This window comes from Astyanax mexicanus, chromosome 11 (genome assembly GCF_023375975.1).
Source record: "Astyanax mexicanus isolate ESR-SI-001 chromosome 11, AstMex3_surface, whole genome shotgun sequence".
Taxonomy (NCBI): Eukaryota; Metazoa; Chordata; class Actinopteri; order Characiformes; family Acestrorhamphidae; genus Astyanax; species Astyanax mexicanus.
This window is the reverse complement of record NC_064418.1, coordinates 35,587,501-35,614,060: the sequence shown is the minus strand read 5'-3', so window position 1 is coordinate 35,614,060 and position 26,560 is coordinate 35,587,501. Positions and strand designations below refer to the sequence as shown.

At 39.5% G+C, this 26,560-nt stretch overlaps 1 protein-coding gene across 1 annotated transcript in view; it reads right to left on the bottom strand.

Moving 5' to 3' along the window:
- bmpr2b (bone morphogenetic protein receptor, type II b (serine/threonine kinase)) overlaps positions 1 to 26,560 on the bottom strand; it is a 95,775-nt gene that overhangs the window by 30,207 nt on the left and 39,008 nt on the right. The window contains exons 2-3 of the mRNA XM_007261060.4: positions 22,897 to 23,079; positions 22,590 to 22,763 (exon numbers count right to left, since the gene is read on the bottom strand). Coding sequence (XP_007261122.2) covers positions 22,590 to 22,763; positions 22,897 to 23,079 — 357 coding nt within the window. The remainder of the gene's footprint in view (positions 1 to 22,589; positions 22,764 to 22,896; positions 23,080 to 26,560) is intronic.

Genomic DNA, 26,560 nt, shown 5'->3' with positions numbered 1-26,560 from the left:
GTGATGATATGCAGCATTTTAAGGACAATGCATACCCTGTGCACCGTAACACAGACAGCAGAAACTGTGATTGGTCCCCTGAGTGTCATATTCCCGCCTTCACGGTGTAATTGCAGAATGATGCAGCTAATTATACCTGAAGTATAAATAGCTGCTAACCATGCTAAGAGCTAGCTCTTTTGCCATTCAGAGGAGAGTATATTGGGCTGTAGTCTGCGCACTTTCTGGCTTACCAGAACACTCTTAAAGTTCCTTAGTGTAGAGCAGTCGGGTGGCATTTACGCCACCCGACTGGCTTCAATACTGTTCACTGTTATATATGTGAACAAACATACAAATAAACAGACGGCATAAAAATAGACGACACAATATCACGAATATCACATGTTCATTTATCGTATGATAAATCGATATTGCAAATATTGTGACAGGCCTATGCAGGATGGTTCAAAAAGAGAAGCAGTGGGTGTGTGATCTGGTACAGAATGACCAAACCTCTGGGCCGACCGCTCTGAATGAATCTGACGCATTAATCAAAATCTTATCTTTTTTTTTTTTCACTCTCTGATGTCTCCTCGTCTTTAAAGCTCTCACATATCCCATCCTTCTAACGTTCCACAAGTTTCATCTTCCCTGTCTGCATTTATTACAACCAATAACCAAATATTATTTCTTTTACTGCTTCTCTGTTTACTGCTCCAGGATGCACCGGTATGAAATTCTAGGTCGATGCAACAAATCAATATTTCACTCTGTTTCTGTCAGCGCTGATACTTTAGATTTATTATACATCTGCTGCTTGCCTCAGTTTTGCAGACACACAAAAAACATGCATTGACTCATTAATACATTATATCAGCTGTAAAATATGGATCACATCCCAATTCTGAACTGATCCCCGATAATGTAGGTGGGCTTATGGCTGTAAACAATCAAACAATCAGCAATCTGCCACTGTTGACACAGTCTCATTATCCTGCATCCTTATTCTCCTCTTTGTTTTCTCTCTAATCTGCTCTCCTCCGCTCTCCTGTCTGTGGAAACAGAGGGACAGCAGCAGTCTCAGTCTCCCTGGGTTACCAGCACACCTCTCAGAGAGACGCACTCACACACACTCCCACTCAGCCTGCATAGCAACCGCAGGTGAGCCCACCGCCAGCCTGACTGCAGCGCTGTCAATCACGCTCCTCTCTCCCAAACCAGACTGCTTGCTGCTGCAGGTTTTAATGGAAACCCACTTTATATGAACTGCCTCGCCAAAATGCCCTTGAAGCCCCTCCCCCCCAGAGGCCACGGATTTGAGACAGCCGCAGACAGCCAAATAAGCCCCTTCCTCTACACTAGGCAGCTTAGTGTGTGCAGCTTTTTAAAGCCTATATCATGAAAAAGTGCACTTCTTTCTCTTTAAAAAAAAGTATAGTTTTATGTAGCAAGTACTGCTGGACATGTAGTGTATGACCAAAAATGTATATCACAGTATATTGCAAGATTCTGACAGTTTCATAATATACTATGGTATTTTTTATTATTATTTATTCATATTTTTTGCACGACTGGGTTTAATATATAAGTTTGTGACTAGGGCTGAAACGATTAGTCGATATAATCGACAATGTTGATTATTTAAATTTGTCGACTACAAATTGTTCTTGTCAACTAATCGGTCATTTGTAACAGTACTGCACTACACAAAGTGCTGGGGACAAAAGCACAATAGGAGATGGGTAAATGGTTCACTCAAACAGTTTACAATCAACTTAGTTTGAGTCTCCAGAAGTGCCCAAACACAACAGATTACGTATTTTATCACTAAATATCAGTACTTTCCACGTTTAAATAACATTAAAAAATTTAAATGCCATTTAAATCTCATGTCCTGCTGTTCATGTCGTTTTTTGAGATGGCAGAAATAATCATTGACTAATCGAAAAAATAATCGCAAGATTAGTCGACTACCAAAATAACCATTAGTTGCAGCCCTACTTCTGACTGTACTGTTAGGAGTACCTATAATATAGTCTGCATGCCAGAGGGGAAACCTTCCCTCAATGTGGAGATCTGTGAAGAGCAGTAGCTACATCAAGACAAAAACCTTTGTGCATTACTGTGCTAAATGCTACAATCTATTCATTTTTCTATTTTTTCTATTTTATATTTAGATTCAGCAGTGATTTAAAATATATTTTTGAAGAAGTAATTTGACTTTAAGTGAAGGGATTAAGTGAGAATGGGTAATTGACCAAGCATGCAAAAGAATCATTTTAAACTGGGCGGGTGTGATGCGGTCTCCTTTCAGAGCGGATGAATCCGATTCCAGGTTACGTTCAGACAGAGAGCAAGAGTGCACTTAGTCAGAAACTTCTCTTCAACTACACACTTGTTTCCCCTTCTGAAGTCTCCAACGCTCCACCAGCTGCTCGCGTTCATTAAAACTGATTCGGATCCTCTTTTAGAGGCTGTACGTGTGACATAAGTATGTAAAAACGCGTGACGTGGCCAGAAGAACTCCCGCAAAAGCAACCCGACACCCCAGTTTTTAAAATGAGTATATATTGGGCTTAGCAGGAATGATCATTCCAGCACACTGGTACGGCCACTTTATTTTTTGCCTTTTTTGGTATCCTCCCATTTATTAGAAATGAGAGGTTCGTCTTGTACGGCTGAAGATGACTGCCTTCTAGCTTTGCTAAAAAAAAAAAAACCTGACGAAAAGAATCAGCACTAAAAATCAATGATTGGTCCATTAAACTTTTTACATATTTTAAATTCATTATTAAAATGTAATAATAATAAGATCAATACAAAAGCTTTATAAAATGTCCATTCTTATTGCAAACTGTCTTTTAAAGGTGTCATTTAGGAGATATTTTTTTAGGAGATTTTTTTTTAATTTAAAGTTTAAGGAGTGTGTCAGCCCAGAATACTTAAAATGAGGACAGAGATCATTTACATGAATTAGTTGTAAAGGGGCCATCCAAAAATGTTGAGCTCAGGAGCTATATTTTAGAATGTGTAGGATATTCCTCCTACTTGTTCTTAGTACTTAAAAAAAATAAATAAATAAAGCAAAGTGGAGCATCCCATCAAAAAAAGGTCTAGAGAGGGGAAAAAGAACTCAGACAGCAGAAAGCTTTAATGGGAGTAATTCAGCTGGCTGCTCCAGCCTTTCATCCGGCCAATGGTGCTGCATTACCCTCAAAACTACAAAAAAAAAAAAAAAAAAAAAAGCACCACTACCTGCCTGTGGCTCCCCAACGATGAACAAAACAAAATCCTCACTCAGTGGGAATTCCTTGGCCTACATTCTGCTTTATTTCCAGTCACATGCAGTGGGGTGGGGTGCTAGACTAGCTTCTCAAAAGGCACAGAAATATGTCTACTATTCACACATAAGTGCTCTCTCTGATTGGTACTTAAAAGTAGAAAAAATAGAATTGGGAATTGGCAATTTCCTCTTGTACTAGTCATTCTGCAAACTTTTTTTTAGTTTAGTCATTCCTGATTCACTCTCTTCTCTAGTAAGCAGAAGCACTCTCTCTCTCTCACTCTCTCTTCTTTTCTATCTCTCTTGCTCTGTATATGAATAGATCAGTGAGTTGCATTATTACCCATACTCCCTGCCTCCAAGCAAAACTAGTAGCGGAGCACACTCGCATGATAAAGTGATAACAGTCTTTGACCCAGATAACAGCACCATTTCATTCCCTCTCTCTCATACACACAAACACACAGACAGTCACTCACCTACTTTAAGACAGACAGAACTCAGAACATTATCAGAGTAAGGCAGAGAAAGAAATACACTTTAAAAAAAAAAGGTGCAATAAATGGTTCTCTGAATGGGGCCTTTTTACAAAAATTGTTGTTTATAGATCAGAAAGTGGTTCTTCTATAGCTTAAAGAACCTTTTGCAGCACCTGTGTTGTTAAGAATGTAGAGAAAGTGAAACAGAAGCAGGTTTTCAATCCACCAATTTATTGAGAATTGTGCAAAGATTATCTGAAAAAGGGATCTGCACTGTTCTCTTAGAACTGTCTGGTGAGTGTGCACTCCTATATGTTTGGTGAACATCGGAGTTTCCAGCCCACGTGGGTCGCTGCTTGTCTTCCTTTGCGAAATCCAAAAAACGTTTGAAAAGTTTGAAAAGATGACTCTCTCAATCTCTCTGTTCTGTTTTTTTCTCATTCAGCTCCTAATCATTTTGGCCTACACAGTAGGGCTGAACACTTAATCGTTTTTTATATTGAAATCGCGAATTGAATGGCTGCGATTTGAATTAGCCAATAGCCTGCAAGTGTGTGTTTGTGTGTAAAAACGCAGCCTGTTCTTCCATAGATGCTTTACGATGATGCAGCACGTGTGCTGTAACGTCACCACGTTTGTAGTCCATAGAGTGCTGGGTCTTGTAGTCTTTGGACTATATATACACAGCTCTGGAAAAAAAATAAGATACCCCTTAAAAATGTTGAGTTTCTTCAATTTTACCAAATTGAAAACCTCTGGAATATAATCAAGAGAAAGATGGATGATCACAGCCTTCAAACCAAGCTGCCTGATTTTTTGCACCAGGAGTGGCATAAAGTTATCCAAAAGCAGTGTGTAAGACTGGTGAGAACATGCCAAGATGCATGTTCTGTGATTAAAAACCAGGGTTATTCCACCAAATATTGATTTCTGAACTCTTAAAACTTTATGAATATAAACTTGTTTTATTTGCATTATTTGAGGTCTGAAAACGCATCTTTTTTATTACTGACAACATTTTTATTTGGAATTTGGATTAGTTATAAAATCATTTTACTCAAATATATACCTCTAAAATAGCAAAATCAGAGAAACTAATTCAGACATTCTAATTCAGTCTCTTAATTTTTCCAGAGCTGCGTGTGTGTTTGTACATATATATATATATACAACTTTACAAGAAGTGTATAATCACTAACACAGATTTAGGGTTTAATGGCAATATTTTGTAGAAAAATTGCAATTAGATATTCTGCCCAAATCATACAGCCCTACTACACAATGTTATCAAAAGTTTTTTTTTTTCAAATAAGTGGATGTAGTGGACGGAAACTCAACTTTCCTTGCATTTTTTTTACAGATATTTTGTAATTGCACAAAACTTTTGTGAAATATTTGAACAGAAACCTAGCTAGAGATGTAGAAGAGAGAAAGAGAAAAAGAGATAAAGGAAGCGAGAGAGAGAGAGAGAGAGAGAGAGAGAGAGAGATGGGGGAGTGAAGCGGAGTGGAAACTAGAAAAGAGGGCCTCTATCAGCAGCAGCACACAGACAGCAGTACAGGGGGATTTAGCAAAGACCCTACAAAGCTCTGTGCAGATCTGACAACAGCAGATACCAAGGTCTGAGATAAAAAAGGGGCAAAAAGGCTAATAAAACAGTATAGGCTACATACCATTCCAGTTTAAACAGAACACACACTGCAGGCCTATAAAGCAAAGTTACTCTTTGACTGAGTGCTCTCTGTGACTTCCACCTACACCGACCTACCCCGCCCCGCCCACGCAGATTAATTACAGAGCCAAACACTGTCAGTGCGGTCCTTTGCAAATCTCCAACCCTCACATTAACTGTCAGAGCCAGGCATTAAAATATGCAGTGGTGCTTCCTATCGCTAATGTGGTTTAGCAAATAAGATTGGCCTGATTCTCGGAGAGAACAACATGCTTGTTTGCCTTACCGCTCAACAATCAGATGAGAAATTGGGTTATTACCGGTGTATTAATAATTCTCCATTATCGGACCATCTCTGCGCCGTGCACAGAAGCTGACTGAAGAGTCCAGGGATTAACCTGCCCTTCCACTGCACACTAGGGGAGGGCGATATGGCCTTAAAATAATATCACGATTTTTCATAGTATTATCGCGGTAACGATACTCTTGGCGATATGACAAAATACTGAATTTAAAAAACATAATTCAAAAGTACACTACTGCAACAATGGCACACCCCTAACAGAGATATTAAAAAATACAAGGATTTTATCAGATTTGTAACAGAAGTCAACTATGCAGCATTTCATGATGCTAAAAATGCCCTCCAAATATCTATATATATATATATTTATGGCTGAAGTAAAATGAATGATACTGGAGAGGAGAGATATAAACTGTCATATAATGGAAAATAAGAACAGTGCGAATTATACTTTTGCTAAAAACAGTAAAAAAAAAAAAAAAAAAAAAAAAAAAAAAAGTATTACCTTGATGTTATAATCAGGGCTGGGCGATATGGCATGATATTCCAGAGTAGGGGTGTGCCATATCGTATCATACGCGATAACATCGCCAACATTTTTGACCCTAAAATATCCTGCCATATCACTCATCCCTAATTACCACACCAGGGTAATACTTTTTTACTGTTTTTAGCAAAAGAAAAGTTCATACTGTTCTCATTTCCCATTAAATATCTACTAGATACCAAGTACTGAAAAATTGTAATTGAGCAAAATTACCTTTACTTTGCTAAAATTCTACTCAAGTAAAAGTAAAAGTATCCATCTAAAAATCTACTCGAGTAAAAGTAATAAGTACTCAATATAAAATATACTGTGAGTAAAAGTAAATAATTTGGACCTTTCAGGGAGTATTTCTTTAGACCACCCCATAAAACATTTTCAGGAACAAGTGGCATAGGTTTTTTTATGATCCATTTTTTTCTTTACTGATAAAAAGTTAAAACGTTTTGGTCATATAGGTGACTATAAACTGCATTTTTATAGTTTTACAATTTATTATTATTATTTTAACTTGCCATTGCTATGCTTTAACTGCTATTTACGTGTTTTTTAACATCCAAGCAGATTGTTTAATGTTCCTAATAAAAACTTAAGGAATTATTATAAAAAACATGAAAACTTTTTTTTTAAAATTCAGACAATTTGTTTTTTTTCCCCCTAGTATTTCATTTTGTACTCAGTAACGGGGAGTTTTCCAATGTAGCGAAGTAAATTGCTTGTGTCAAAATGTACTTGAGTAAAAGTACAATTACCTATTTTAAAAACTACTTTAAAAATTACAAAGTACTCATAAAATCTACTTAATTGCAGTAATGTGAGTAAATGTAATTAGTTACTTTCCACCTCTGCTAGAGAGAGATTATATCTGTCCAGTATCATTAATTTAACTGCAGCACTGGATATATGGAGATATATGGAGTGCATTATTAGTATTGTGCAGTAGTGTATTCTTGAAGAAAAAGAAAAAAAATCAGTGTTTTGTCATATCGTCAGGAGTACAGTTATCGCAAAAATAACATGAAACATTGTGATTTTATTTTAGGACCATATTGCCCACCCCTATTCCAGAGTGTAATATTGTTCACGATATTCAAAAATGTTGCCGATAATATTGCGTACAATATGATATGGCACACCCCTACTGCACACAACACCATGCAAAAAAACAAGCACGGCCAAAATTTACCAACCCAGTTTTAGAAGAGGCTCATGGGGCTGGAGGCTAGAATCCAGACTCCAGACTCTGAAGCCAGGCGTGTATCTCTGCATAATGAAAACACTGGGTAGCATTCAGTAGGAAATTCTGAGCTTGTAAAGCTGCCACAGACTGTAAAAGTGTAAATGATGAATTACAGATAGAACAAGGCTATCAGGTCTGATAGCGCACGCTGACACCACTTCTTTCCTCTCCAGTTCGTTGACACACAGTCTCTTCCTCCCGCAGTGTGTGTTACTGTCGCAGTAGATAATTAAGCTCTTTGATAGAGTCGGCCGCTCCTATCACAGAGCTTCCAGTTAGCAGCTCTGCAGCCACACAGCCAAAGAGGCACTTCCTCTGCGGATAACACACACCTCCTTCTCTCTCTGCGTCTCTCTCAATCCAGCATTCTACTTCATATAGAACTACTATCCTTTTCTTCAGTTCACCTCCACAGCTGAGCAATTTTGGATGATCTGTATGGGCTTTCTGTCTGACAGAAACTTCTCCAACAAGCTTAAAACAAAGGCTCTTTCATAAAAGCAATACATATACAGGGGTTGGACAATGAAACTGAAACAAATGGTTTTAGACCAAAATAATTTATTGTCTTGATGAACTGTTCTGGTGGAAACAGGAGAGTTGAGCTGCACACTGAATTCTGCCGTAATTTGAGCAGCCGTGGTTTTATGTTTTTTGGATACAATCGGGGTTCGCACCCGAACATCCCTTTCAGACAGCTTCCTCTTACAGCGTCCACAGTTAATCCTGTTGGATGTGGTTCGTCCTTCTTGGTGGTATGCTGACATTACCCTGGATACCGTGGCTCTTGATACATCACAAAGACTTGCTGTCTTGGTCACAGATGCGCCAACAATTTGTCCTCTTTTGAACTCTGGTATGTCACCCATAATGTTGTGTGCATTGCAATATTTTGAGCAAAACTGTGCTCTTACCCTGCTAATTAAACCTTCACACACTGCTTTTACTGGTGCAATGTGCAATTAATGAAGACTGGCCAACAGGCTGCTACAATTTAGCCATGAAACCTCCCACACTGAAATGACAGGTGTTTCAGTTTCATTGTCCAACCCCTGTATTTTATACATGGTGAGTCTAAAGTTGCAGGAAACCCTTTTATTTGGTGGCTTTCAAGATGGTGGCCATGTTCCGGACATGTTACTAAAAGGCAAGACCCCCTAACAAATGACATGCTGGGGTATTTATATGCGTCATTTCCCCACACTATATTAAGACTTTCCTACAACTTCCCTTTCCTCTTTCAGATCTCAAATAATGCAAAAAAAAAAAAAAAAAAAAACAAGTTCATATTCATAAAGTTTTCAGAAGATTTTAGAAATCAATATTTGGTGGAATAACCCTGGTTTTAAATCACAGTTATCATGCATCTTGGCATGTTCTCCTCCACCAGTCTTACACACTGCTTTTGGATAACTTTATGCCACTCCTAGTGCAAAAATTCAAGCAGTTCAGCTTTTGATGCTTTGATGGCTGTGATCATCCATTATCCTCTTGATTATATTTAGATTAAAGTTCCAGAAAACTTTGCTCAAACAAACAACCATCATGTAGCTCTTTATTAGATTACATGACATTTAAATAGATTTAGGAATTAGACCTGGCCCAGGAAATAACAAGTAATGCATTTAATTTGTGAATGTATCTAGAAGAAAGAAGGTTAAAAGTGAGCCATAAATTCAGTAAAAATCTGTTTTCTGTTCATGCTGATAAATGTGTTAAAACTAAATTCTGACCAAATTTATTGATCAGGCTCTGTCTATATTTAGAATCCATATAGGTAAAATTGGCTTAGTGCAAAACTGCTTTCTCTACCTTGGTTATAAAAGAGGGAGGAGCTTAATACAGCGTGTATCTGAATATAGCTGTATCTGCTTTCAGACGAGCCAACCCGTCTACCTGCCCTGTGAAGAGACAAAGGAAGAACGAGAGACAAAGAGACGTACACAGAGTGAGAGAGAAAGAGAGAGAGAGAGAGCGGGAAAGCAGAAACACATGACAGAAAAGGTGTTGAAAAAGAGAAAGATAGATAGAATGAACAGAGAAGGATAGTGAGTGACTGAAGTGGAACAAGTAAAAAAACACACAAAGCAAAAGAACAGAGTGTTTTGAGAGGGGTGGGGCAAGCGAGAAGGGAGGAAGGAGTCCCACATTTCAATTCCACAGCCCTGAGCTGTCTAGGCTGAGATGAGATCTGATGAGATAACAGGGTTGATGACAAAAGGCAGGGACGCAAAATGGATCGGCCTATCAGGGCACACTCCGATTACTCTCCACCCTAAACATCACCAACCTGGAAACAGCCATGCAAACAGGAGCCTTTACACAGCCTCAGACACACACAGACTTTACACTGCTCCTGAGTCAACGTGTCCCCGCTGCTGTGCGTCTAGACGTCTGTGGCTGGAGGGACGAGCTGGAGTGGTGTGAGTGCCGGTTCAGGTTTCACACACCGGGATGGGTGTCTGTGACCGTGACTCGTGTGACCCTGGAGCAGTTGACCTTTCTGACCCTCGCTGGAGAGAGTGCCGACACGGCCATGAATCAGACCTGCGGCCGGACGGGAAACTGCCCAGCACCAGTGTAACGGCCTCATCAATCACCAGCAGTCTGCGTGTTCCAGACCTAATCTACAGCCAGTCATACACAGCGTGAGGGAGGAGTCAAGAACTAAAGCTGTGTATTGACAAGAACTTGCAGCTACAAAACGTATTGTGATACAGTGCTTACGATCAAATATACTCTCAACATATTACAATAAAATGTTTAATTTTTAAACTATGAGAACAATGGGATCAAATGCCAATACTATTAACAATTAAAACAATACAATCCATACAGTCTATACAGTATGGCAAAGCAAAATATTGTGATATTATATTGTAGTGCTGTATGGCCTAAACATTTTTTTTTCAATAAATAATCAAAAATCAAACTACAGATGACAAAGAAATGGTTCAAAACTAGGTTTACCTAAAAAAAAAGAGCGATGATGAACGGTAGGATTTATTTCTAGCTAAATACTTTTCTGGAAAAAAACCCTGGAATATAATCAAGAGCAAGATGGATGATCACAAGCCATCAAACCAAGCTGAACTGCTTGAATTTTTGCACCAGGAGTGGCATAAAGTTATCCAAAAGCAGTGTGTAAGCCTGGTGGAGGAGAACATGTCAAGATGCATGAAAACTGTGATTTAAAACCAGGGTTATTCAACTTTTAAAACTTTATGAATATAAACTTGTTTTCTTTGCATAATTTAAGGTCTGAATGCTCTGCATCTTTTTTGTCATTTCAGGCATTTTTCATTTTCTGCCAATAAATGCTCTAAATGGCAATATTTTTATTTGGAATTTGGGAGAAATGTCTATTGATTATGGAATAAAACAACAATGTTCATTTTACTCAAACATATACCTATAAATAGCAAAATCATATAAATTGATTCAGAAACTGAAGTGGCCTCTTAATTTTTTCCAGAGCTGTGTATGCTTTATCCCACAGGGATTTTTTTTTTTGGTACACGGCGGAATGTTTAGAAAATATGCACACGTTAGTCTGTGGGAGGCGCCAGTAATCAAGGTAAGACGGATAAACACTTCAGAAATGAGTAGCATTTCCTGTTTTTTTTTTTATTAAAAAATGTATGTGATTACTCCATTTTGAAAATTGCATTAAAACTGTAATTCAAATTTCGCCCAGCACTACGATATTGATATCTTCTAACCCTCTATCAAGAACATGTACACTTACTGTACATTCATTATTCTCTATTAAATAATAGTGAAAATAAATATTCTGAACAGTGCAAGACCTCAAGGTTGTAGATGTTTCTAAGCGCGAGTTCAGACATTGTGTATAGCCATTCAGCACCGCCCGCCTCGCCTCCATACTGTCTGCAGGCCGCCTACATGTCTGCACATGCTTACACTTCAAACGACAAACAGGAATGTCTGTGTCACAACCCCACACTACTTCCTCATACACATCAAACACAGACAAAACACGCACTAATTAACTCTAGGAAACAATACGGCATGACGATCTCTGAAAGCCTTTCATGAATCACAGATATGCATTTAGGATGAGTTCTCTGGTGAGTCACGAAAAACACAGAATGATCTGGTTACAGTAGGATGGTTTTAAAAAGTTCATTCATTTTTTTATTGAGTGTTTGGTAGGGATGCATACATTTACAGAGGCTGATACCAGCAGAAAATGATGCATTTTAATAGTGCATGGTTAGCCAAGCTATGACATCCTTCTCAACAGTAGTATCAAAGTTTGGTCCGGACCTGTGGAATTTTTGGACAGTTTGGTCCAAACCAAAATAGCAGGTTTACAAAGTGCCACAGACCACGGTCCAGAAAAAAAAAGCAGCAAAATTTGTTTGTCACAAAAAAGGTGGTCACAGTGTGGATCAGCTGAGCCATGGTTTGCTTCATTTGTAGTTTAAAATTTATTTTATGGTTCTGACATTCCGACCAATCACAAGAAGTTCAGGTAGGTTATTAGCATCTATTAAACAATACAATATAAAAAGAACCAGTGTTGTGCCAAAATCAGAATCCCCGGCATGGGCGCAAAATATTACGCCTGTGGTTTCTGTATCTACTGTAACTGTAGATTAAATAACAGGTTGATTCTGGAAGGGTGTCTGAATTCAGCACGACACCTATGAGGGCAACATGCACAACTGACAACACACAGACCAATCAGTGTCAAGTATACGGAGACACAGCCCATACAGTTTGTACTCACACTAGCTGGGGCACTTCCCCGCTTCACTGCTCAGTAGGCTAGTCGATGTTGTGTCGAATTTTACACCCCTGCCATGAAAAGCACCCTCCCCCGGGAGCGCTTCTTCTTGATAAAAGCGGAGATAATCTGCTTTAACTTACTTAGCGCCATTTTGTTCAGGGTTCTTGCACAATTTTAAAGGTCAAATTTAATGATTTTAAAGCCCTTTTTAGACCGCAACAAATGTAATTTAAGGCCCAAAAATGTAGTCATATTTTCTTTGGTAGAAGATAATTCGTTGTATTATAAATCAAAACCTAACATAGCTAACTTGCCACTAACGGTACTATGTTATCTAGTTCGCCGCTAATGTAAGCTAGCTAGGCAACTAACCTTAGTTCTCTACCCGGTAACGTAGCTAACTCCCTGCTAATGTTATTATGTTAGCATGTTAGCTAGCTCACTGCTAAGGTTACTATGTTAGCTAGCTCTCCAATAACCTTAGTTCTCTCCCCAGTAATGTAGCTAGATAACTCGCTACTAATGTTAGTATGTTAGCTAGCTATTCGCTAACCTTAGTTCTTTCCCCACTAATGTAGCTAGATAACTCGCTACTAATGTTAGTATGTTAGCTAGCTCGCCGCTAACTTTAGTTCTCTCCCCAGTAATGTGGCTAGATAACTCGCTACTAATGTTAGTATGTTAGCTAGCTCTCCGCTAACCTTAGTCCTTTCCCCACTAATATAGCTAGATAACTCGCTACTAATGTTAGTATGTTAGCTAGCTCGCCGCTAACTTTAGTTCTCTCCCCAGTAATGTGGCTAGATAACTCGCTACTAATGTTAGTATGTTAGCTAGCTCACTGCTAACCCTGGTTCTCTATTCAGTAATGTTAGCTAACTCATCGCTTTCCCACCGGAATTAAATGCATCTTCTGAAAATATAATACCTACAGCCAATTTACAGTAAATTTAATACAATTTATGACCTTTTTATTACCGGGACTTTAATTTAAGACATTTTAAGACATTTTTTTAAGGACCGGCAGGGACCCTGTTGTTTCGTGCTTTTGCAAGAATCGCGACCAAGTGAACAGTGCCCTGGCAAGGGTTCGGAGCGATCACACTACATTACATTAAATTAAATTTGGCTGAAGCTTTGTCCAAAGCGACTTACAATAGTAAAGTACAAATGTAATAGAAGTTAAAGATAAAAACATCTTCAGATAGGGCCTAAAGGAGGGAGATAGAGGAGTGAAGGAGGGGAAGAAGGAAATGAGGTTAGAATTAGTGAGTTTTTTTAGAGGTGTTAGGAGAGTAAGTGCTCTTTGAAGAGCTCTGTCTTCAGGAGTTTATTAAAGATAGCGAGAGATTCTCCTGATCTGGTAGTAGAAGGTAGTTAGTTAGAGGTGTTAGGAGAGTAAGTGCTCTTTGAAGAGCTCTGTCTTCAGGAGTTTATTAAAGATAGCGAGAGATTCTCCTGATCTGGTAGTGGAAGGTAGTTTGTTCCACCATTGGGGAACTCTGTATGAGAACAGTCTGGATTGCTCTGTGTGAATGTCTGGCAAAGCGAGGCGACGTTCATTGGAGGAGCGCAGCGGTTATAGTTCACAGAGATGATAGGTTACAGCAAGTTATTTTGTCCGCTTACTAAACTAAAGTGATATCGGATCAAGTATATACAATAAAAAAAAAACATGAGCCTATTTCGGGTTGAGAAAACGCCCTAAAACTCATGTCTCATGTCGGTGGTGATGACAGCATATTGTCATATAACCCATCCCTAATTACTCCAGTTTCAGGAAGGAGGGAACTTCTATCCGGCGGTATAAGGCTGAACGTGGAAAATCGATGGAAGGGAAGAAGAAACGAGAATGGTCATAAATTAAAGGGCCAGGCCTGCGCGAAAGTGGACAACTCTGTCTATATTTATGACTCCATCAGAGAGAGGAGGAAAGAGAGAGAGAGAGAGAGAGAGAGAGAGAGAGAGAGAGAGAGAGAGAGGTGAGGAAATGTAAGAAGACAGACCAAGAGAAGGAGGTTAAGAAGAGAAATAGTAGGGGTGAAGTGGGAGGCAAAGAGAGAGAGAGAAAGAGAGAGAGAAAGAAAGAGGAAGAGAGAGAGAAAGAGAGAGAGAGATGAGTCAAGACGTAGTGTCATGAGGGAGCTCATACTTTCAGCTCCTCCTCTGCAATTAAATCAACTGCCAAGGTTAATCTATGCCTGATCGATCAGCTTCTCGTGGCCTTCACGCCTGCCTTCACACTCACAGCCCTGCACCCCCACCTCAAACACACACCACACACACACACACACTCCGTCAAACACACACAATACTGGCTTTGATGAAACCAAGCTGTCGTTTTCGGCTGCACTGAAGGCCGGGCTGTTTTATTAAGTAACAGTATTATTGAATATACACACACATTTTCAGTGCTAGTGACCATACTCCATTTACACACACACACACACACACACACACCCACAAAGCCACAAGTGCACACACACAATAGTATCATGTAGGGAGGTAGCTCTTGATGAGTAAGGACCATTAATCAGCAGAACTACAACTGCACATACACAAACACGCACACACACACACTGCCATCACCTGCTGGCCTACCCCACAAAGAGAGAAGCTCTGGTGAATGAACACACACAGGACACACACAGGGAACACTATATCACACCAGTCACAGCCGCACACACACTGTCCACCTTCCATCAAAACTTTCCACTTTGATCTCAGCTTAGCTGCAGCTTTGGACAGAGACTTATGGTGACCATGGGGCCACAAAATAGATCATATAAGCATCACTATTGCACATGCACACAGTCATATAGCTGGACATGCATTACAAATTTGCCAGGGGAAAAAATTCAGATTAAATCAAACCTAATGCTACATTTTTGACTTTCTGACACAAAATAAAAAACATAACTGTTAGCATTCAATGACGGCTTTACCAGAGGAAGATTATATTTGCCAAATGTCATTTACTTAACTTCAAAACTAGATACATACCATTGTTGGACAACTGACATCTGGCTTACTGCATTTTCTGCACTATAAGGTGCAAAAATGTTCCCAAAAATCAAAAATCAATATGCCTTATAATTCGTTGCGCCTTATATATAATTTCTGCCAGTCAGGTTGTAAGGAGCAGTAAAGCCACTCTGCTGAAGTACAGCATTATACAAGACTTTCAGTTCAGTTCTCCAGCACCGACACTGGAGCAGTATTAGCATTTCCTGCTAACCGCACTAAGCACTAGCTCTTTCACTATTCAGAGGTGAGTATTATCGGCCTGTACTCTGCTGCTTACCCCCTGCTAGCACTGCTGGAGCAGCAATAGCATTAGACGCTAAGGTGTTCAGAGGTGAGTATATTGGACTGTAGCCTGCGCGTTTACCGTGTTAAAACAAGCTGTGAGACTCTAGCCCTAGTGGTTCGCTGTTAATGCCCCAAACTTAGTGCTGGAGAAATGTGGGAATCTAAGCTTACTGTAAATAAACAGAAGCGCTTTACTTACTCGTCAATTAAACAAATCAATTTTCAAAGAGAGAAATCTGTGCCGATTAAAATCCAGCACTCTATTGACTTCGAAAGAAAATGTTTTTGGTGTTTTTTTTAGAATTACAGTTTTGTTTCCTTAGCTAACCTGCTGAATTAGAATGGAAACATGGCGACACCCCTGTTCCTTACTAGTGTCGCATAAAATGTGCCTTGTAATCCAGTGTGCCTCGTGTATGAAAACCGACCAGAAAATAGATGTTCTTTGATAGTGCTCTTTATAATCCGGTGCACCTTATACAGTAAATAAAGAAAGATTTTGTTTTATTCATAACTTACTAAATGCTACATGCATTTAAACAGGAATAGTTATACTCTGTGTAGTAAATGCAAACTTACTGAGTACTTATAATATCCATCATATGTTCAATGTGTTCTGTGTTTCTATAGACCAATTATAGCATAGGCTTGGTGGTACTATAGAATTTAAGCTGGAAGTTTGCGCATTAGAGCCAGGTTTACATATTAATCTGGTGGATCCACCCCCAAACAACGAATGAACCGGTGTTTATGTAGTGTATGTGTATGGACTGCGTTACACATACAGGGATAAGACCTAGATGTTGACTACTTTTCTCTTATTTTAAAGGAAATCTCCATTCAGAAAGCTGTGTAGTCCAATATTAGGCCTATTTCTAGTCTTTATGCGAATCCTGCCTCATAGTATTTACCCTCACTTTGTCTGGTTTACTGTTTCTCTCTAGGTGAGTCATTGTGAATCTCCTGTTAACCTTTGACCTGACAAGGTTGTTTGTCCAGACGCAGCACAAAGCCTCCTAACCGAAGCACAGCCAGTGTAGCTCCAGATCAAGGCCCACTGTGTATCATCACGGCCCACTGTGTATCATAGCTGATTTACTACCTGACCTTTAGGGAAAAAGCTGCTCGAGTGTTGTGCTACCTGCCCCTCCCCTCTAGCACCCTGATGAGAGGCACTTAGCACCTCACTTCGCTCCTGTTCTGGGAGAAGCCCTGCTGAGGCTGTGGTTGGTTGTCATATTGTTGCCCTCATCACATCGTGCTCGGTGGCGGGGGTTGCTGGTGTTTACCGGGCGCTCCTGTTTTGCCTGAGCTGTTTGCGGGAAAGGCTTCTCGAGCAGATCGGCACCATAAACCTGCTGCAAATTGAGGCAGAAAAACAAATGAGTCACGCTTCCATTCTCAAGCTAAATGGAAATGTACCACCAGCGAGCGAGGGTGAAGCGCAGACTCAAAGTGTTTCATTCAGGAGAAAAATAGGCGTACATTACCTGCACATGTGCAATAAATGCCCGATACACTTCTCTTTTGTCTTGCTCGTTCTCTCGCGCGCACACAAGCACGGTCACACACATCCCGTGATCTCGCTGAGTTAATGGGTTACACAATGTGAGAGAGCTTACAGCGACAAGCTCTAATTGGAAAGCTTATCAGGTATTCAGGCCTTGTGTGGGCGAGAAAATCAGCCGCTGTATGTGTGTGTGTCTGTGAGTGTGTCTGTGTGTGTGCGTGCATGCTAACATGCTGGAGTTAGTGTGTGTGTGAATGTGCTGCTGTGGACGCCTGATATTGGAGGTCCTGAGCACTGGGCATGCTGTCTGATAGAGCAGGGACAGCTGCAGGCTGCTGATGGCTGAGCATGCGCCTGCAGCATCTTTCCCCTATATATATATATATATATATATATATATATATACACACTTTACAGCCACTATTTACACTACAGACAAAGATTGAACGGAACGAAAAGCTGAGGTACACACTGTTACAGTGCAGCACTGCTACACGATGTTACCGACATAATAACATACTGTATATATATAAATTTGTGTGACTAAAAACTCAAGAGATACATACTCTGCTGAAAACGATCAATTTACACAATAAAGAAAGATTATGGAGAGGAATTAAAGCTGCAGTGGGCAGTTATATATAGTTATACAAAATCTCACGCCATACATACATAATGTATATATAAATTATAATGATGTACATTCAGATCCATCTCCATTTACTGATGAACACTGCATTCATTTAAATAACATTTAGTCTGATTGCTGCTCATTATGGCACTTCTAGTTCTGGGAAAATTTTGCTTTTATTTGCTGAAAGCCTTCCTATTCCCATTTGCAGTGGTGGTTTCAAGGGTGTCCATTTAAAATTCCACTTAATACGTCATAACCGGTTAATGATACAGTAAATACATGATCTATTATATACAGCAAAAATAGAGTGGTCTAGCGCTGACAATATGATCGGGAGATTGCTGGTTTTGAATCCCGCTCATGCAGCTTGCCATCAGCTGCTAAAGCCACGAGAGGGCACAATTGGCCTTGCTCTATCTGGGTGGGTAGATGGTGCTCTCTCACCTCATAACTACTAGGGTGATGTCGATCAGCACAAGGCGTCTGTGAGCTGATGTTATGGGAACCGAGTCGATGCGCTTTCCTCCGAGCGCACTGTAATGCTACTCAGCAATGCTGCATCAGCAGCAGTTCAAAAAGAGGAAGTGGCTGACTTCACATGTGTCAAAGGAGGAATGTGCTAGTCTTTACCCTTCTTGTGTTGTAGCATCACTAGTGATGAGGGATGTACAGCTCACTAGCAGCTGAAAAGGTGGGTCAATCGGCTTGAAAATCTTATTTACACAGTTTTCCATTAATGAAATTATGAGCAACACACCTGATTCCATTTATGGAATAAAAAAAAAACTGTGGTCACACCAGCTCTTTGCGAATAAAATCTGCTGGATTAAATCTTAATGCATCTTCTGACACAAATGGCACTAGTTTTGTACAATGAAAAAAAAAAAAAAACAGTGTTGAAGTAGGTTGTTGATTGGTGCTTTTTGGCTATTCTCTATAATGTATGGTCAAATCTACTCAATGTACACCATCATATTCTTGCAGTCTTTATGAATGTATAATGTTTCCATGCATCTATGCAGTGTTGCACCACTACTGCTACTGCATATTGCAGTGGGGAAAAAAACACCTAAAAATCACAGTCCTGCAGCCCTAAGTAGACTTGGCACGGAGGTGACAGGGCAATTGGCCGGGCAGTTTCTGAGGATAAAGAGAACACAAAGGTCTGGCTATTCTGCCTGGCAACAGCACTGAGAAGAATGGTGATTGGACAAAAGTTTTTCTTTCCGCCTGATTAATCTTAGCTCACCCTCTTTAGGCCCCTAAGCCTGATACAAGGCCAAAACAGAGGCAACATGCACCCTGTGGAGTGTACACACACACTCACACACACACACACACACACACACACATTCCCTTGCATTAGCTCTTGCAAACTGTATTGTAAATGTATTCATGAGTCATTTCTTCTTCTTGTTTTAACTCACCGCAAACATGTTTCATTATTACTCCATAATAACATTAGATTTTTCATCATAACATTAGAGATGCTGTATTATTAGCGCTGAACAAAAGGAATGAAGAAGAAAAATAACCCTGCTTAACTGCTGGGCAAATCAAAGAGAGCCGCGAACGAATAACTCACGGCTACAGAATCTGACAACCATCGATTTTTTTCCCTTCCATTTTTCAGCGCATTGTTCAGCTGCATTTGGGCCGTGACTCAATCCTATTCCTTCACCAGGGCCACTGCTTCTATAGAGCCACCGTGAAAGCCAAAAGACAAAAAGAGAAAAGCAAGACACAGGGAGAGGGAGAGAGAGAGAGAGAGAGAGAGTACAACAAACAGAGAGACATACAGAGAGAATCAGAGTGAAACAGAGAGTGGGAGAGAGCAAAGCAGAGAGAAAGAGAGCGAGAGAGAGAGAGAGAGAGAGAGAGAGAAATATGATAGATTTGATGGAGATAGAAGGCAGTGCAGAGAGAGAGAGAGAGAGTGAACAAGCAGGCAGGGGTTTTATGTCCTGAGGCAGTGCACAGATCCAGGGTGGAGAAATAGAGAAAGCTGAATGGGAAACGCAGGCAGAGCAGACAGCTGCAGAACACCACACTGCATCTTCTATTGGAAAAGCCTTGCAGGCAAACTGCACTATTTTTCTAGTGAAAAGGTTCCTTTTTTCCAATGAACTAAGTAAGCTTAGATCAAGATCTATGTACATACAGTATGTACCATCCAGATTAGAAAGTCAGTTTCGCATGTTTACAATACATAATGTCTGCCTCACACATTAGCAGTAGTAAAAGCAGTAGTATTATATAGCTTATTAATACTTCTAACTGATTGTGTGACATTAAATATGGTGTACACACTAGCAGAGGGCGATATGGCCCTAAAATAACAATACTCATGGCAATATGAATTAAATACTGAATTTAAAAAAATATTTCAAGAATATGCTACTGCAACAAAATAAAAAATAAACTATGATAAATGTGTTATCATATTTCATAATGGCTGATGTTCATTTTGAGCCAGATTGTTCCAAGAAATTCACTTCAGCGAGTGCATTGTGTGCATTGTTGAGGAGGTATAGTCAGGTGGTTAGAGAGACCTAGGCAGATTAACATTATGGCCTGGCAACTAAATGTGCTAATGGTGTAAATTCCACTCAATCCAGGCTTAGGCTAAGTCTGTCTGTGGAACGCCTGAACAATGTCTTTGATTAGAACTTCTGCATTGGAAATGGAACGAGAAACCAGAGGAAACCAATACATTCACTTAAAGTCAGCAGCAATCTTTAATCTTACAGCAGATTGTCCTTCTGTACTGTGAGTAAATCACACAATCAGAAAGCGTAAACTGATGCACTGTGGTATACTGGAAAGTCAGAAGACAAATTAATTAATCTTGCTTAAAGGTGCTGGGGGGTTGATAAAAAAAACCTTTAATTCTTAAAAAAAAAAGACTTTATTTTAAAGACAAATGAGCACTGGATGTTAATCTACACAAATTTCACTTCTGAAAACTGTTTACTTGGGTGAGTAAAGCGCTTTCGTTTATTTCGTTTATACAGTAAGCTTAGATTCCCGAAATTTCTCCTGAACTAAGGCTGGAACATTAGCATAAGCGGCTAACAGCTTGCCTCAGTGCCAAAAATGTGGTAATCTCAATTTTAGAGTATCATGACAATTAATACATCATATAATTTGAAAAAAAATAAAGTTCACCTACTTATCTTCAGGTTTATTTGATTTTCTTCTTACTTACAAGTTAAAACATACAAGCCATTACTAAATGATTGTTAGAAGAACCTCAGTGTAGACAGCAGTAGTTAAACCTACTGTACAATGGACAGCGCAAGCTGAAATAACCTATTGAGCATTCCACAACCAGCCAGGATAAGTCAATACAGCGATAAATGTTACCAGAACAATAGACTGAAATGCTAACTTCCCTCAGTGCATGCCAATAGAGGTGATCTATACACTTTACACTTTCTATACACTAAAAACCTAGTGACCAACCTAGTGACAAACCTACATCTGAGGCGTTAACTGGACTGGTCTAGCATTTTTTGGACAAAAACTACGACATCAACAATAACAGTGTGTACGTTTTTGTTTGCCAGCTCTGTTAATGCTGAAGTAAGTCATGTTTGACAATCCATCTCTTAGCCATGTAATTCCAATCAAACAGACTCCTCAGCACAACAGAAGTCTGTGTGTGCAGCATGCTTTTCTTTATGAGGGGATTTTGGAGTTTAATCTAAAACCAGCCAGTCTTTCATCTGTAATCTTGTGATCTGGCAACAGGCCTGAATTAACATTCTACAGTTCAGCACCTCCACTGTTCCACTGATGAGGTAAAATACAACACATAATAAATTTAGCTGAGAACAAAACAATGATGAAACTGGACAAACACAGCAGGGCTACTCCAGACATAATTTGTTAATCATTACTGCAACACTGAAATCGCAGGCAAATAAAAGACAAGCCCTCTAGAGAAACACTCATTTAATAGCTTTTATTGTGTTGTAAGCATCCCAACAAAATTTTATTAGAGTATTTTGCCTTGGTTGGATCACACTGTTTCTGAGAGAACAGTGCTGTCTCTGTGTCTGTGTGAGTGACAGGCTGCTGCTGCCTGAGAACACAAAAAGGAGGTGGAGCTGGCGTAAACACGAGTTAACCGCATAACCTTCACATGGCTGGGCATGTGCTTGTAAAGGCAGCGGCAGACAGCCTATCGAATGCTGTGCACCTCAGTCTGGCACAGTTTTGCGCAAATATTTCTGGTTACAGCTGAATTCCAACTTTTAATCGCAGAAAAATGCTCTTATTTACCTTTTAAAGGACCATTTAAATGGCTGATTAAAGGGAAGATTATTATTGTTTTACTGTTTTCCTCGGGTTTTAAGAGATCGTCTGACTCTAAAGCACTGACTCAGCTCTCGGTCGGTTCGGATCTCTAACGCAAGACAGCGCACGGGTGGAGGCAGGGCTGCTGACGTCACAGTGACGTCACAGTGACGTCAAGGTCCGTGCATTGTTTAATATCGCGATAAATATCGTCTAACAATAAAAACAGTCCAATGTCAAAATTTTCCTATATGGTGCAGCTCTATTTTCAAGTCATCTCCTGAGGTAATACTTCATGATCAATTTACTTACTGCTATCCATAGACTTTTAAAACGTCAGTGTGTGCTAAATCGTACACTGCAACATACTGCTCATTTCCTATGCAATAAATATTGATATTTAATTATTGTTCAGCCCCATGTGACCTACTACAGATAGCAAGCTATAGGTAGAAGCCAGAGTAGAGGTCAACTGAAGGGAGCTAGAGTGGTAGTGACCTAAAGTGACCCTCAAATGAGGGTCTGAGTGAAGCCTGAGTGTGTACGCAGTGTGTTAACTGTAAAGACTCACATATGGTGGCGCTGGTAGGGCTGGGAACCCAGTTCTCTGTGAAGTTGACGTTGCACATGTTTGTGCTGCAGCAGCAGAAACGGTAGGTGCCATTCTGGATCTGTGATGGTGTGGTGGTCACCACGCAACGGTCATCATGGCAGTCCTGATGATCGCCGATATAAGTCCAGCAGCCTGCAATGAATAGATTATAGTTATAGATGTGTGTATGTGCACACATGTCTATCACAAGGGTTAACACTGCGAGGTATTGAATAATTAAAAAGTCAATATGTGAGTGTGTGTTTGTGCACGTGTGTGCGCTGACCTTGTTTGACCAGCCGAATGTCGCCGTCGTGGGTTTTTTCCCAGAGGCCATAGCAGCGGCTGCTTTTGCTGCACAGGATGGTGTTGTTCTCCCGCGAAACGTGCCAATCACCGGCCACACTCTGCTCGTCAAACTGCTGATGCTGGTCATTAAAGGCACATTCTCTCTCCTCACTCTGAGCAGCTGTGGACAGAAAGAGGAGAGGAGATGAGTAAGCTGAAAGATGAGCAACATTCTGGACATCCTGTAGAGGATAAAACACTGTTAAAAAGCTGCAGACACTAAAAAAGGGGCTGAAATCGTTAGTTTAAGTTCAGTTTTACAGTATTGAAAGACTAATTAGAGGCAGCTGAACAATTACAGTGTAAGAAATATTGATACCCTTGGCGAAAACAATAAATTATTATTATTTTTTAAGTTTTTTTTAAGAATACACTACTGCAACAAAATGAAAGTTACATTTTATTATTGTATACTATGATATTGCACATCCCTAACTGAGATATTAAAAAATACAAGAATTTTATCAGATTTGTAACAAAAGTCACTGATCCAAAATGTCATGATACTTATAATGCACTCCATATATCTCTATATATCCAGGATTAAAGTAAAATAAATGATACTGGACAGATATAATCCTTCTGAAATCAGATCAGTGTGAATTTTTCTTTTGCTAAAAACAGCAAAAAAGTAGTACCCTGATGTGATACTAATTAGGGGTGGGTGATTTTTCCATATTTCAAGGTATAATATAATTCACGATATTTTAAAATGTTGGCGATATTATTGCGTACAACACAGTATGGCAATATTGTCTTTTTTTAAAATCTTGTACAAAAAAAAATTAAATATATAAATATTGGACAACCCTAGTATCGCAACAGTATATTTTAAACACATGGCTGTATCAATTTTTTTAAAACAATGTAACAATGTTTAACAAAAAAAAACACTGCTTAATGGTTCCGATTTTCAGGCAGTTGCTAGGCTACTGCTACGTGGTTGGAATGGTACTAGATGTGGTTGAAATTAAATGGTTGCTAGATGCCAAACTACAAAAGTGTATACAAGCCTTAGTTCCACAATCAGATCATCATTAAACTATTTGGAATTTACACAGCGTCCATATCTCAAACACTGCAGAACGGAATTTGGCAGAAAATAAGAAAAAAACGGAAGAGTATTAAAATCAGATAACAGTATTTTTTTTCGCATTACAAAGCAATTACCATAATAAATAGTTCATAAGCTAAACTTGGTTCAACATTTTCGAAACCTTTTTTCCATTTAAAAAAGAAAAAAATAAATAATATACAGAAAACAATTAAGTGGCACAATACTGTATTGCCAGGCTCTTGCTAATACACAGCCCTACTGAACAGCAGTAGTTCATTATACACAGGATAATCCCACTAAATCAGAAGCACAACAGAGACCAGTCCAGATCAACAGTATTAACTCTTAATTACTTAAATGCAAAAACAGAGCCTCAGTCTGTAGGTGGTCTAAAAACAACGCTCACTGGTAGCCAAACAACAGAACACCTGGGTCCTGCTCTGCACCTGCTGGTTCTCAATGCAAAACACACACACACACACAGTGCACTTTTACACAAAAAGCTCCATTACAGTGCTTTCTGAAAGTGCTAGGACAAGGCTAGATGGGAGGAGAACAGCTGTACAAAATCAAACCGGCCATATAATCTTCCCAAACCAAATCATCTATAGATGTGCAGATCAGCCAGGATCGTGTTCCTTAAGGCCGTGAATCAAACGGTTCAATGCATCTGATTAAGGCCGCAGTGTGCATTAGCATACATAGCCCTCATCACGGCTCTTTTGTCAGCAGACAAATAAAAAGCGGGCTTTTGAACACAGTCATGTTTAATGTGCTCAGAAACGTGCTGTGTGATAAAGGCGCAGTGAAAAGGGCTGCCCTTATTTCCATAAACAGAGGCAGCGAGGCTGGGGACGGCTGTCTCTCCGCCGATAGCAATCGCTGCTGCAGCTGGCCTGCTCTCACCCCGACTGTACCCAGCAAATTAATCCTGCTGCTCTTCCTCTCTCGGTTACCTTCTTTTACATCTCTCTCTCTCTCTCTCTCTCTCTCTCTTTCCCTGTGCATCTCTCTTTCTCTCTCTCCTCCTTGTCTCCTCCCTGTCGCCTCTCTCTCTCTCTTTTCTCTCCGTCATGCAAATGGGCAGGCTGGGTCTGTGCTTTATCGAGAGGGAAAAATCGTAATGGCAGTCGTTTATCAGCCTGGTTGAAGCCATGAAGCTGCACCATTGTATTGCCAGCATTCAGCAGCAGTGAGTAGGATGGCGGCTGCTGCTGCTGGTGGTGGTGGAACAACTTTGGGGTGGGGGCTGCTGAAGCATTATTAGTGTTATTCTCCCTCCTTCCCTTCACACTGTTAAAATATTTTCTAGAGGGTGAGGAAAAAAAAGAATGAGAGAACAGAGACAAATAGTAAGAATGAGGAGAGTGAGGGTAGAAAGAGAGAGATAATGAGGCAAAGAGGAAGTGATATGAGAAAGAGGTAGAAATCACAGGGCATCTCACAATATGATGTTATCACGCTATGTTGCCTGCAATAATGATGCTATCACAATACTGTGATTCTGTGATACTCGGTATATCACAAGACAATTCTTTTTTTTTACTCCTAAATAAAATACACCTAAATAAGCAAATACCAGGAATTATAAATGTATTTGTGTCAGTTTTACAGAATTTCAAAACCAGTATTCCTCACCACAGGTTTACCCTATCTATTTGATTAGCAACACTATGTAGAGTAATAAAGCAGAGACTTTAGTAAGTCAAGTTGAATTGCAAGTCTAAAGTGCCTGTGTTTCAATATAAATAATACAATTTGACATAGTGCTGGGCAATTATGGCCTTACTACAACTCAAACTACAGATGACAAAGAACTGGTTCAAAACTAGGTTTACCTGTAAAAAAAAAAAAAAAAAAACACGCTGACCAAAGTCATGGAGAAACTCAAACTGATGGACACTGGATTATATTTCAGAATGCTGCTTTTTTGACTGAAAAATTAAGAAATAATTCAGTTTAAAGGAGGGATTATTATTGTTTTCCATAATTATTCACGGATCTCCAGAAAGCAATGGCGCTGCAGATTTTGGAAACGGTGGGGTTTATTTCTAGCAAAATACATGCTTTATCCCACCGGGTGTTTGTGTCGGATGTGCAGGAACTTTTCACAGTACAATCTCAGTCCTCAGACAAAGTGAAATGTTTACAAACTATGCACAGGTTGCGCCGATAACCAAGGTAAGGTGGATAAACACTTCAGAAATGAGTAGCACTTTCCAAAATGTTAGATTAAAACGATAAAATATCTGTATGTAAAAATCTCATTAGAACTGTAACTCAAATTAATTGTGAAAATCGCCCTGCACTAATTTGATGCCACAAAATCAATATGAAATATAGTGATACTGATATTTCGTTCAACATTAACATATGACGCTGAAAGACACTGAGAAGGAGACTGACAAAAACTAAAAATGATGCAGATAAAGAGTGAGGCAGACAGAGAGACTGAGGAAAAAAACGAGAAAAAGTCAGTCAGAGAGACAAAGATAAGGCAGATATAAAAAATGAGGTAATCAGGTGTAAAGAGAGAGGCAGACAA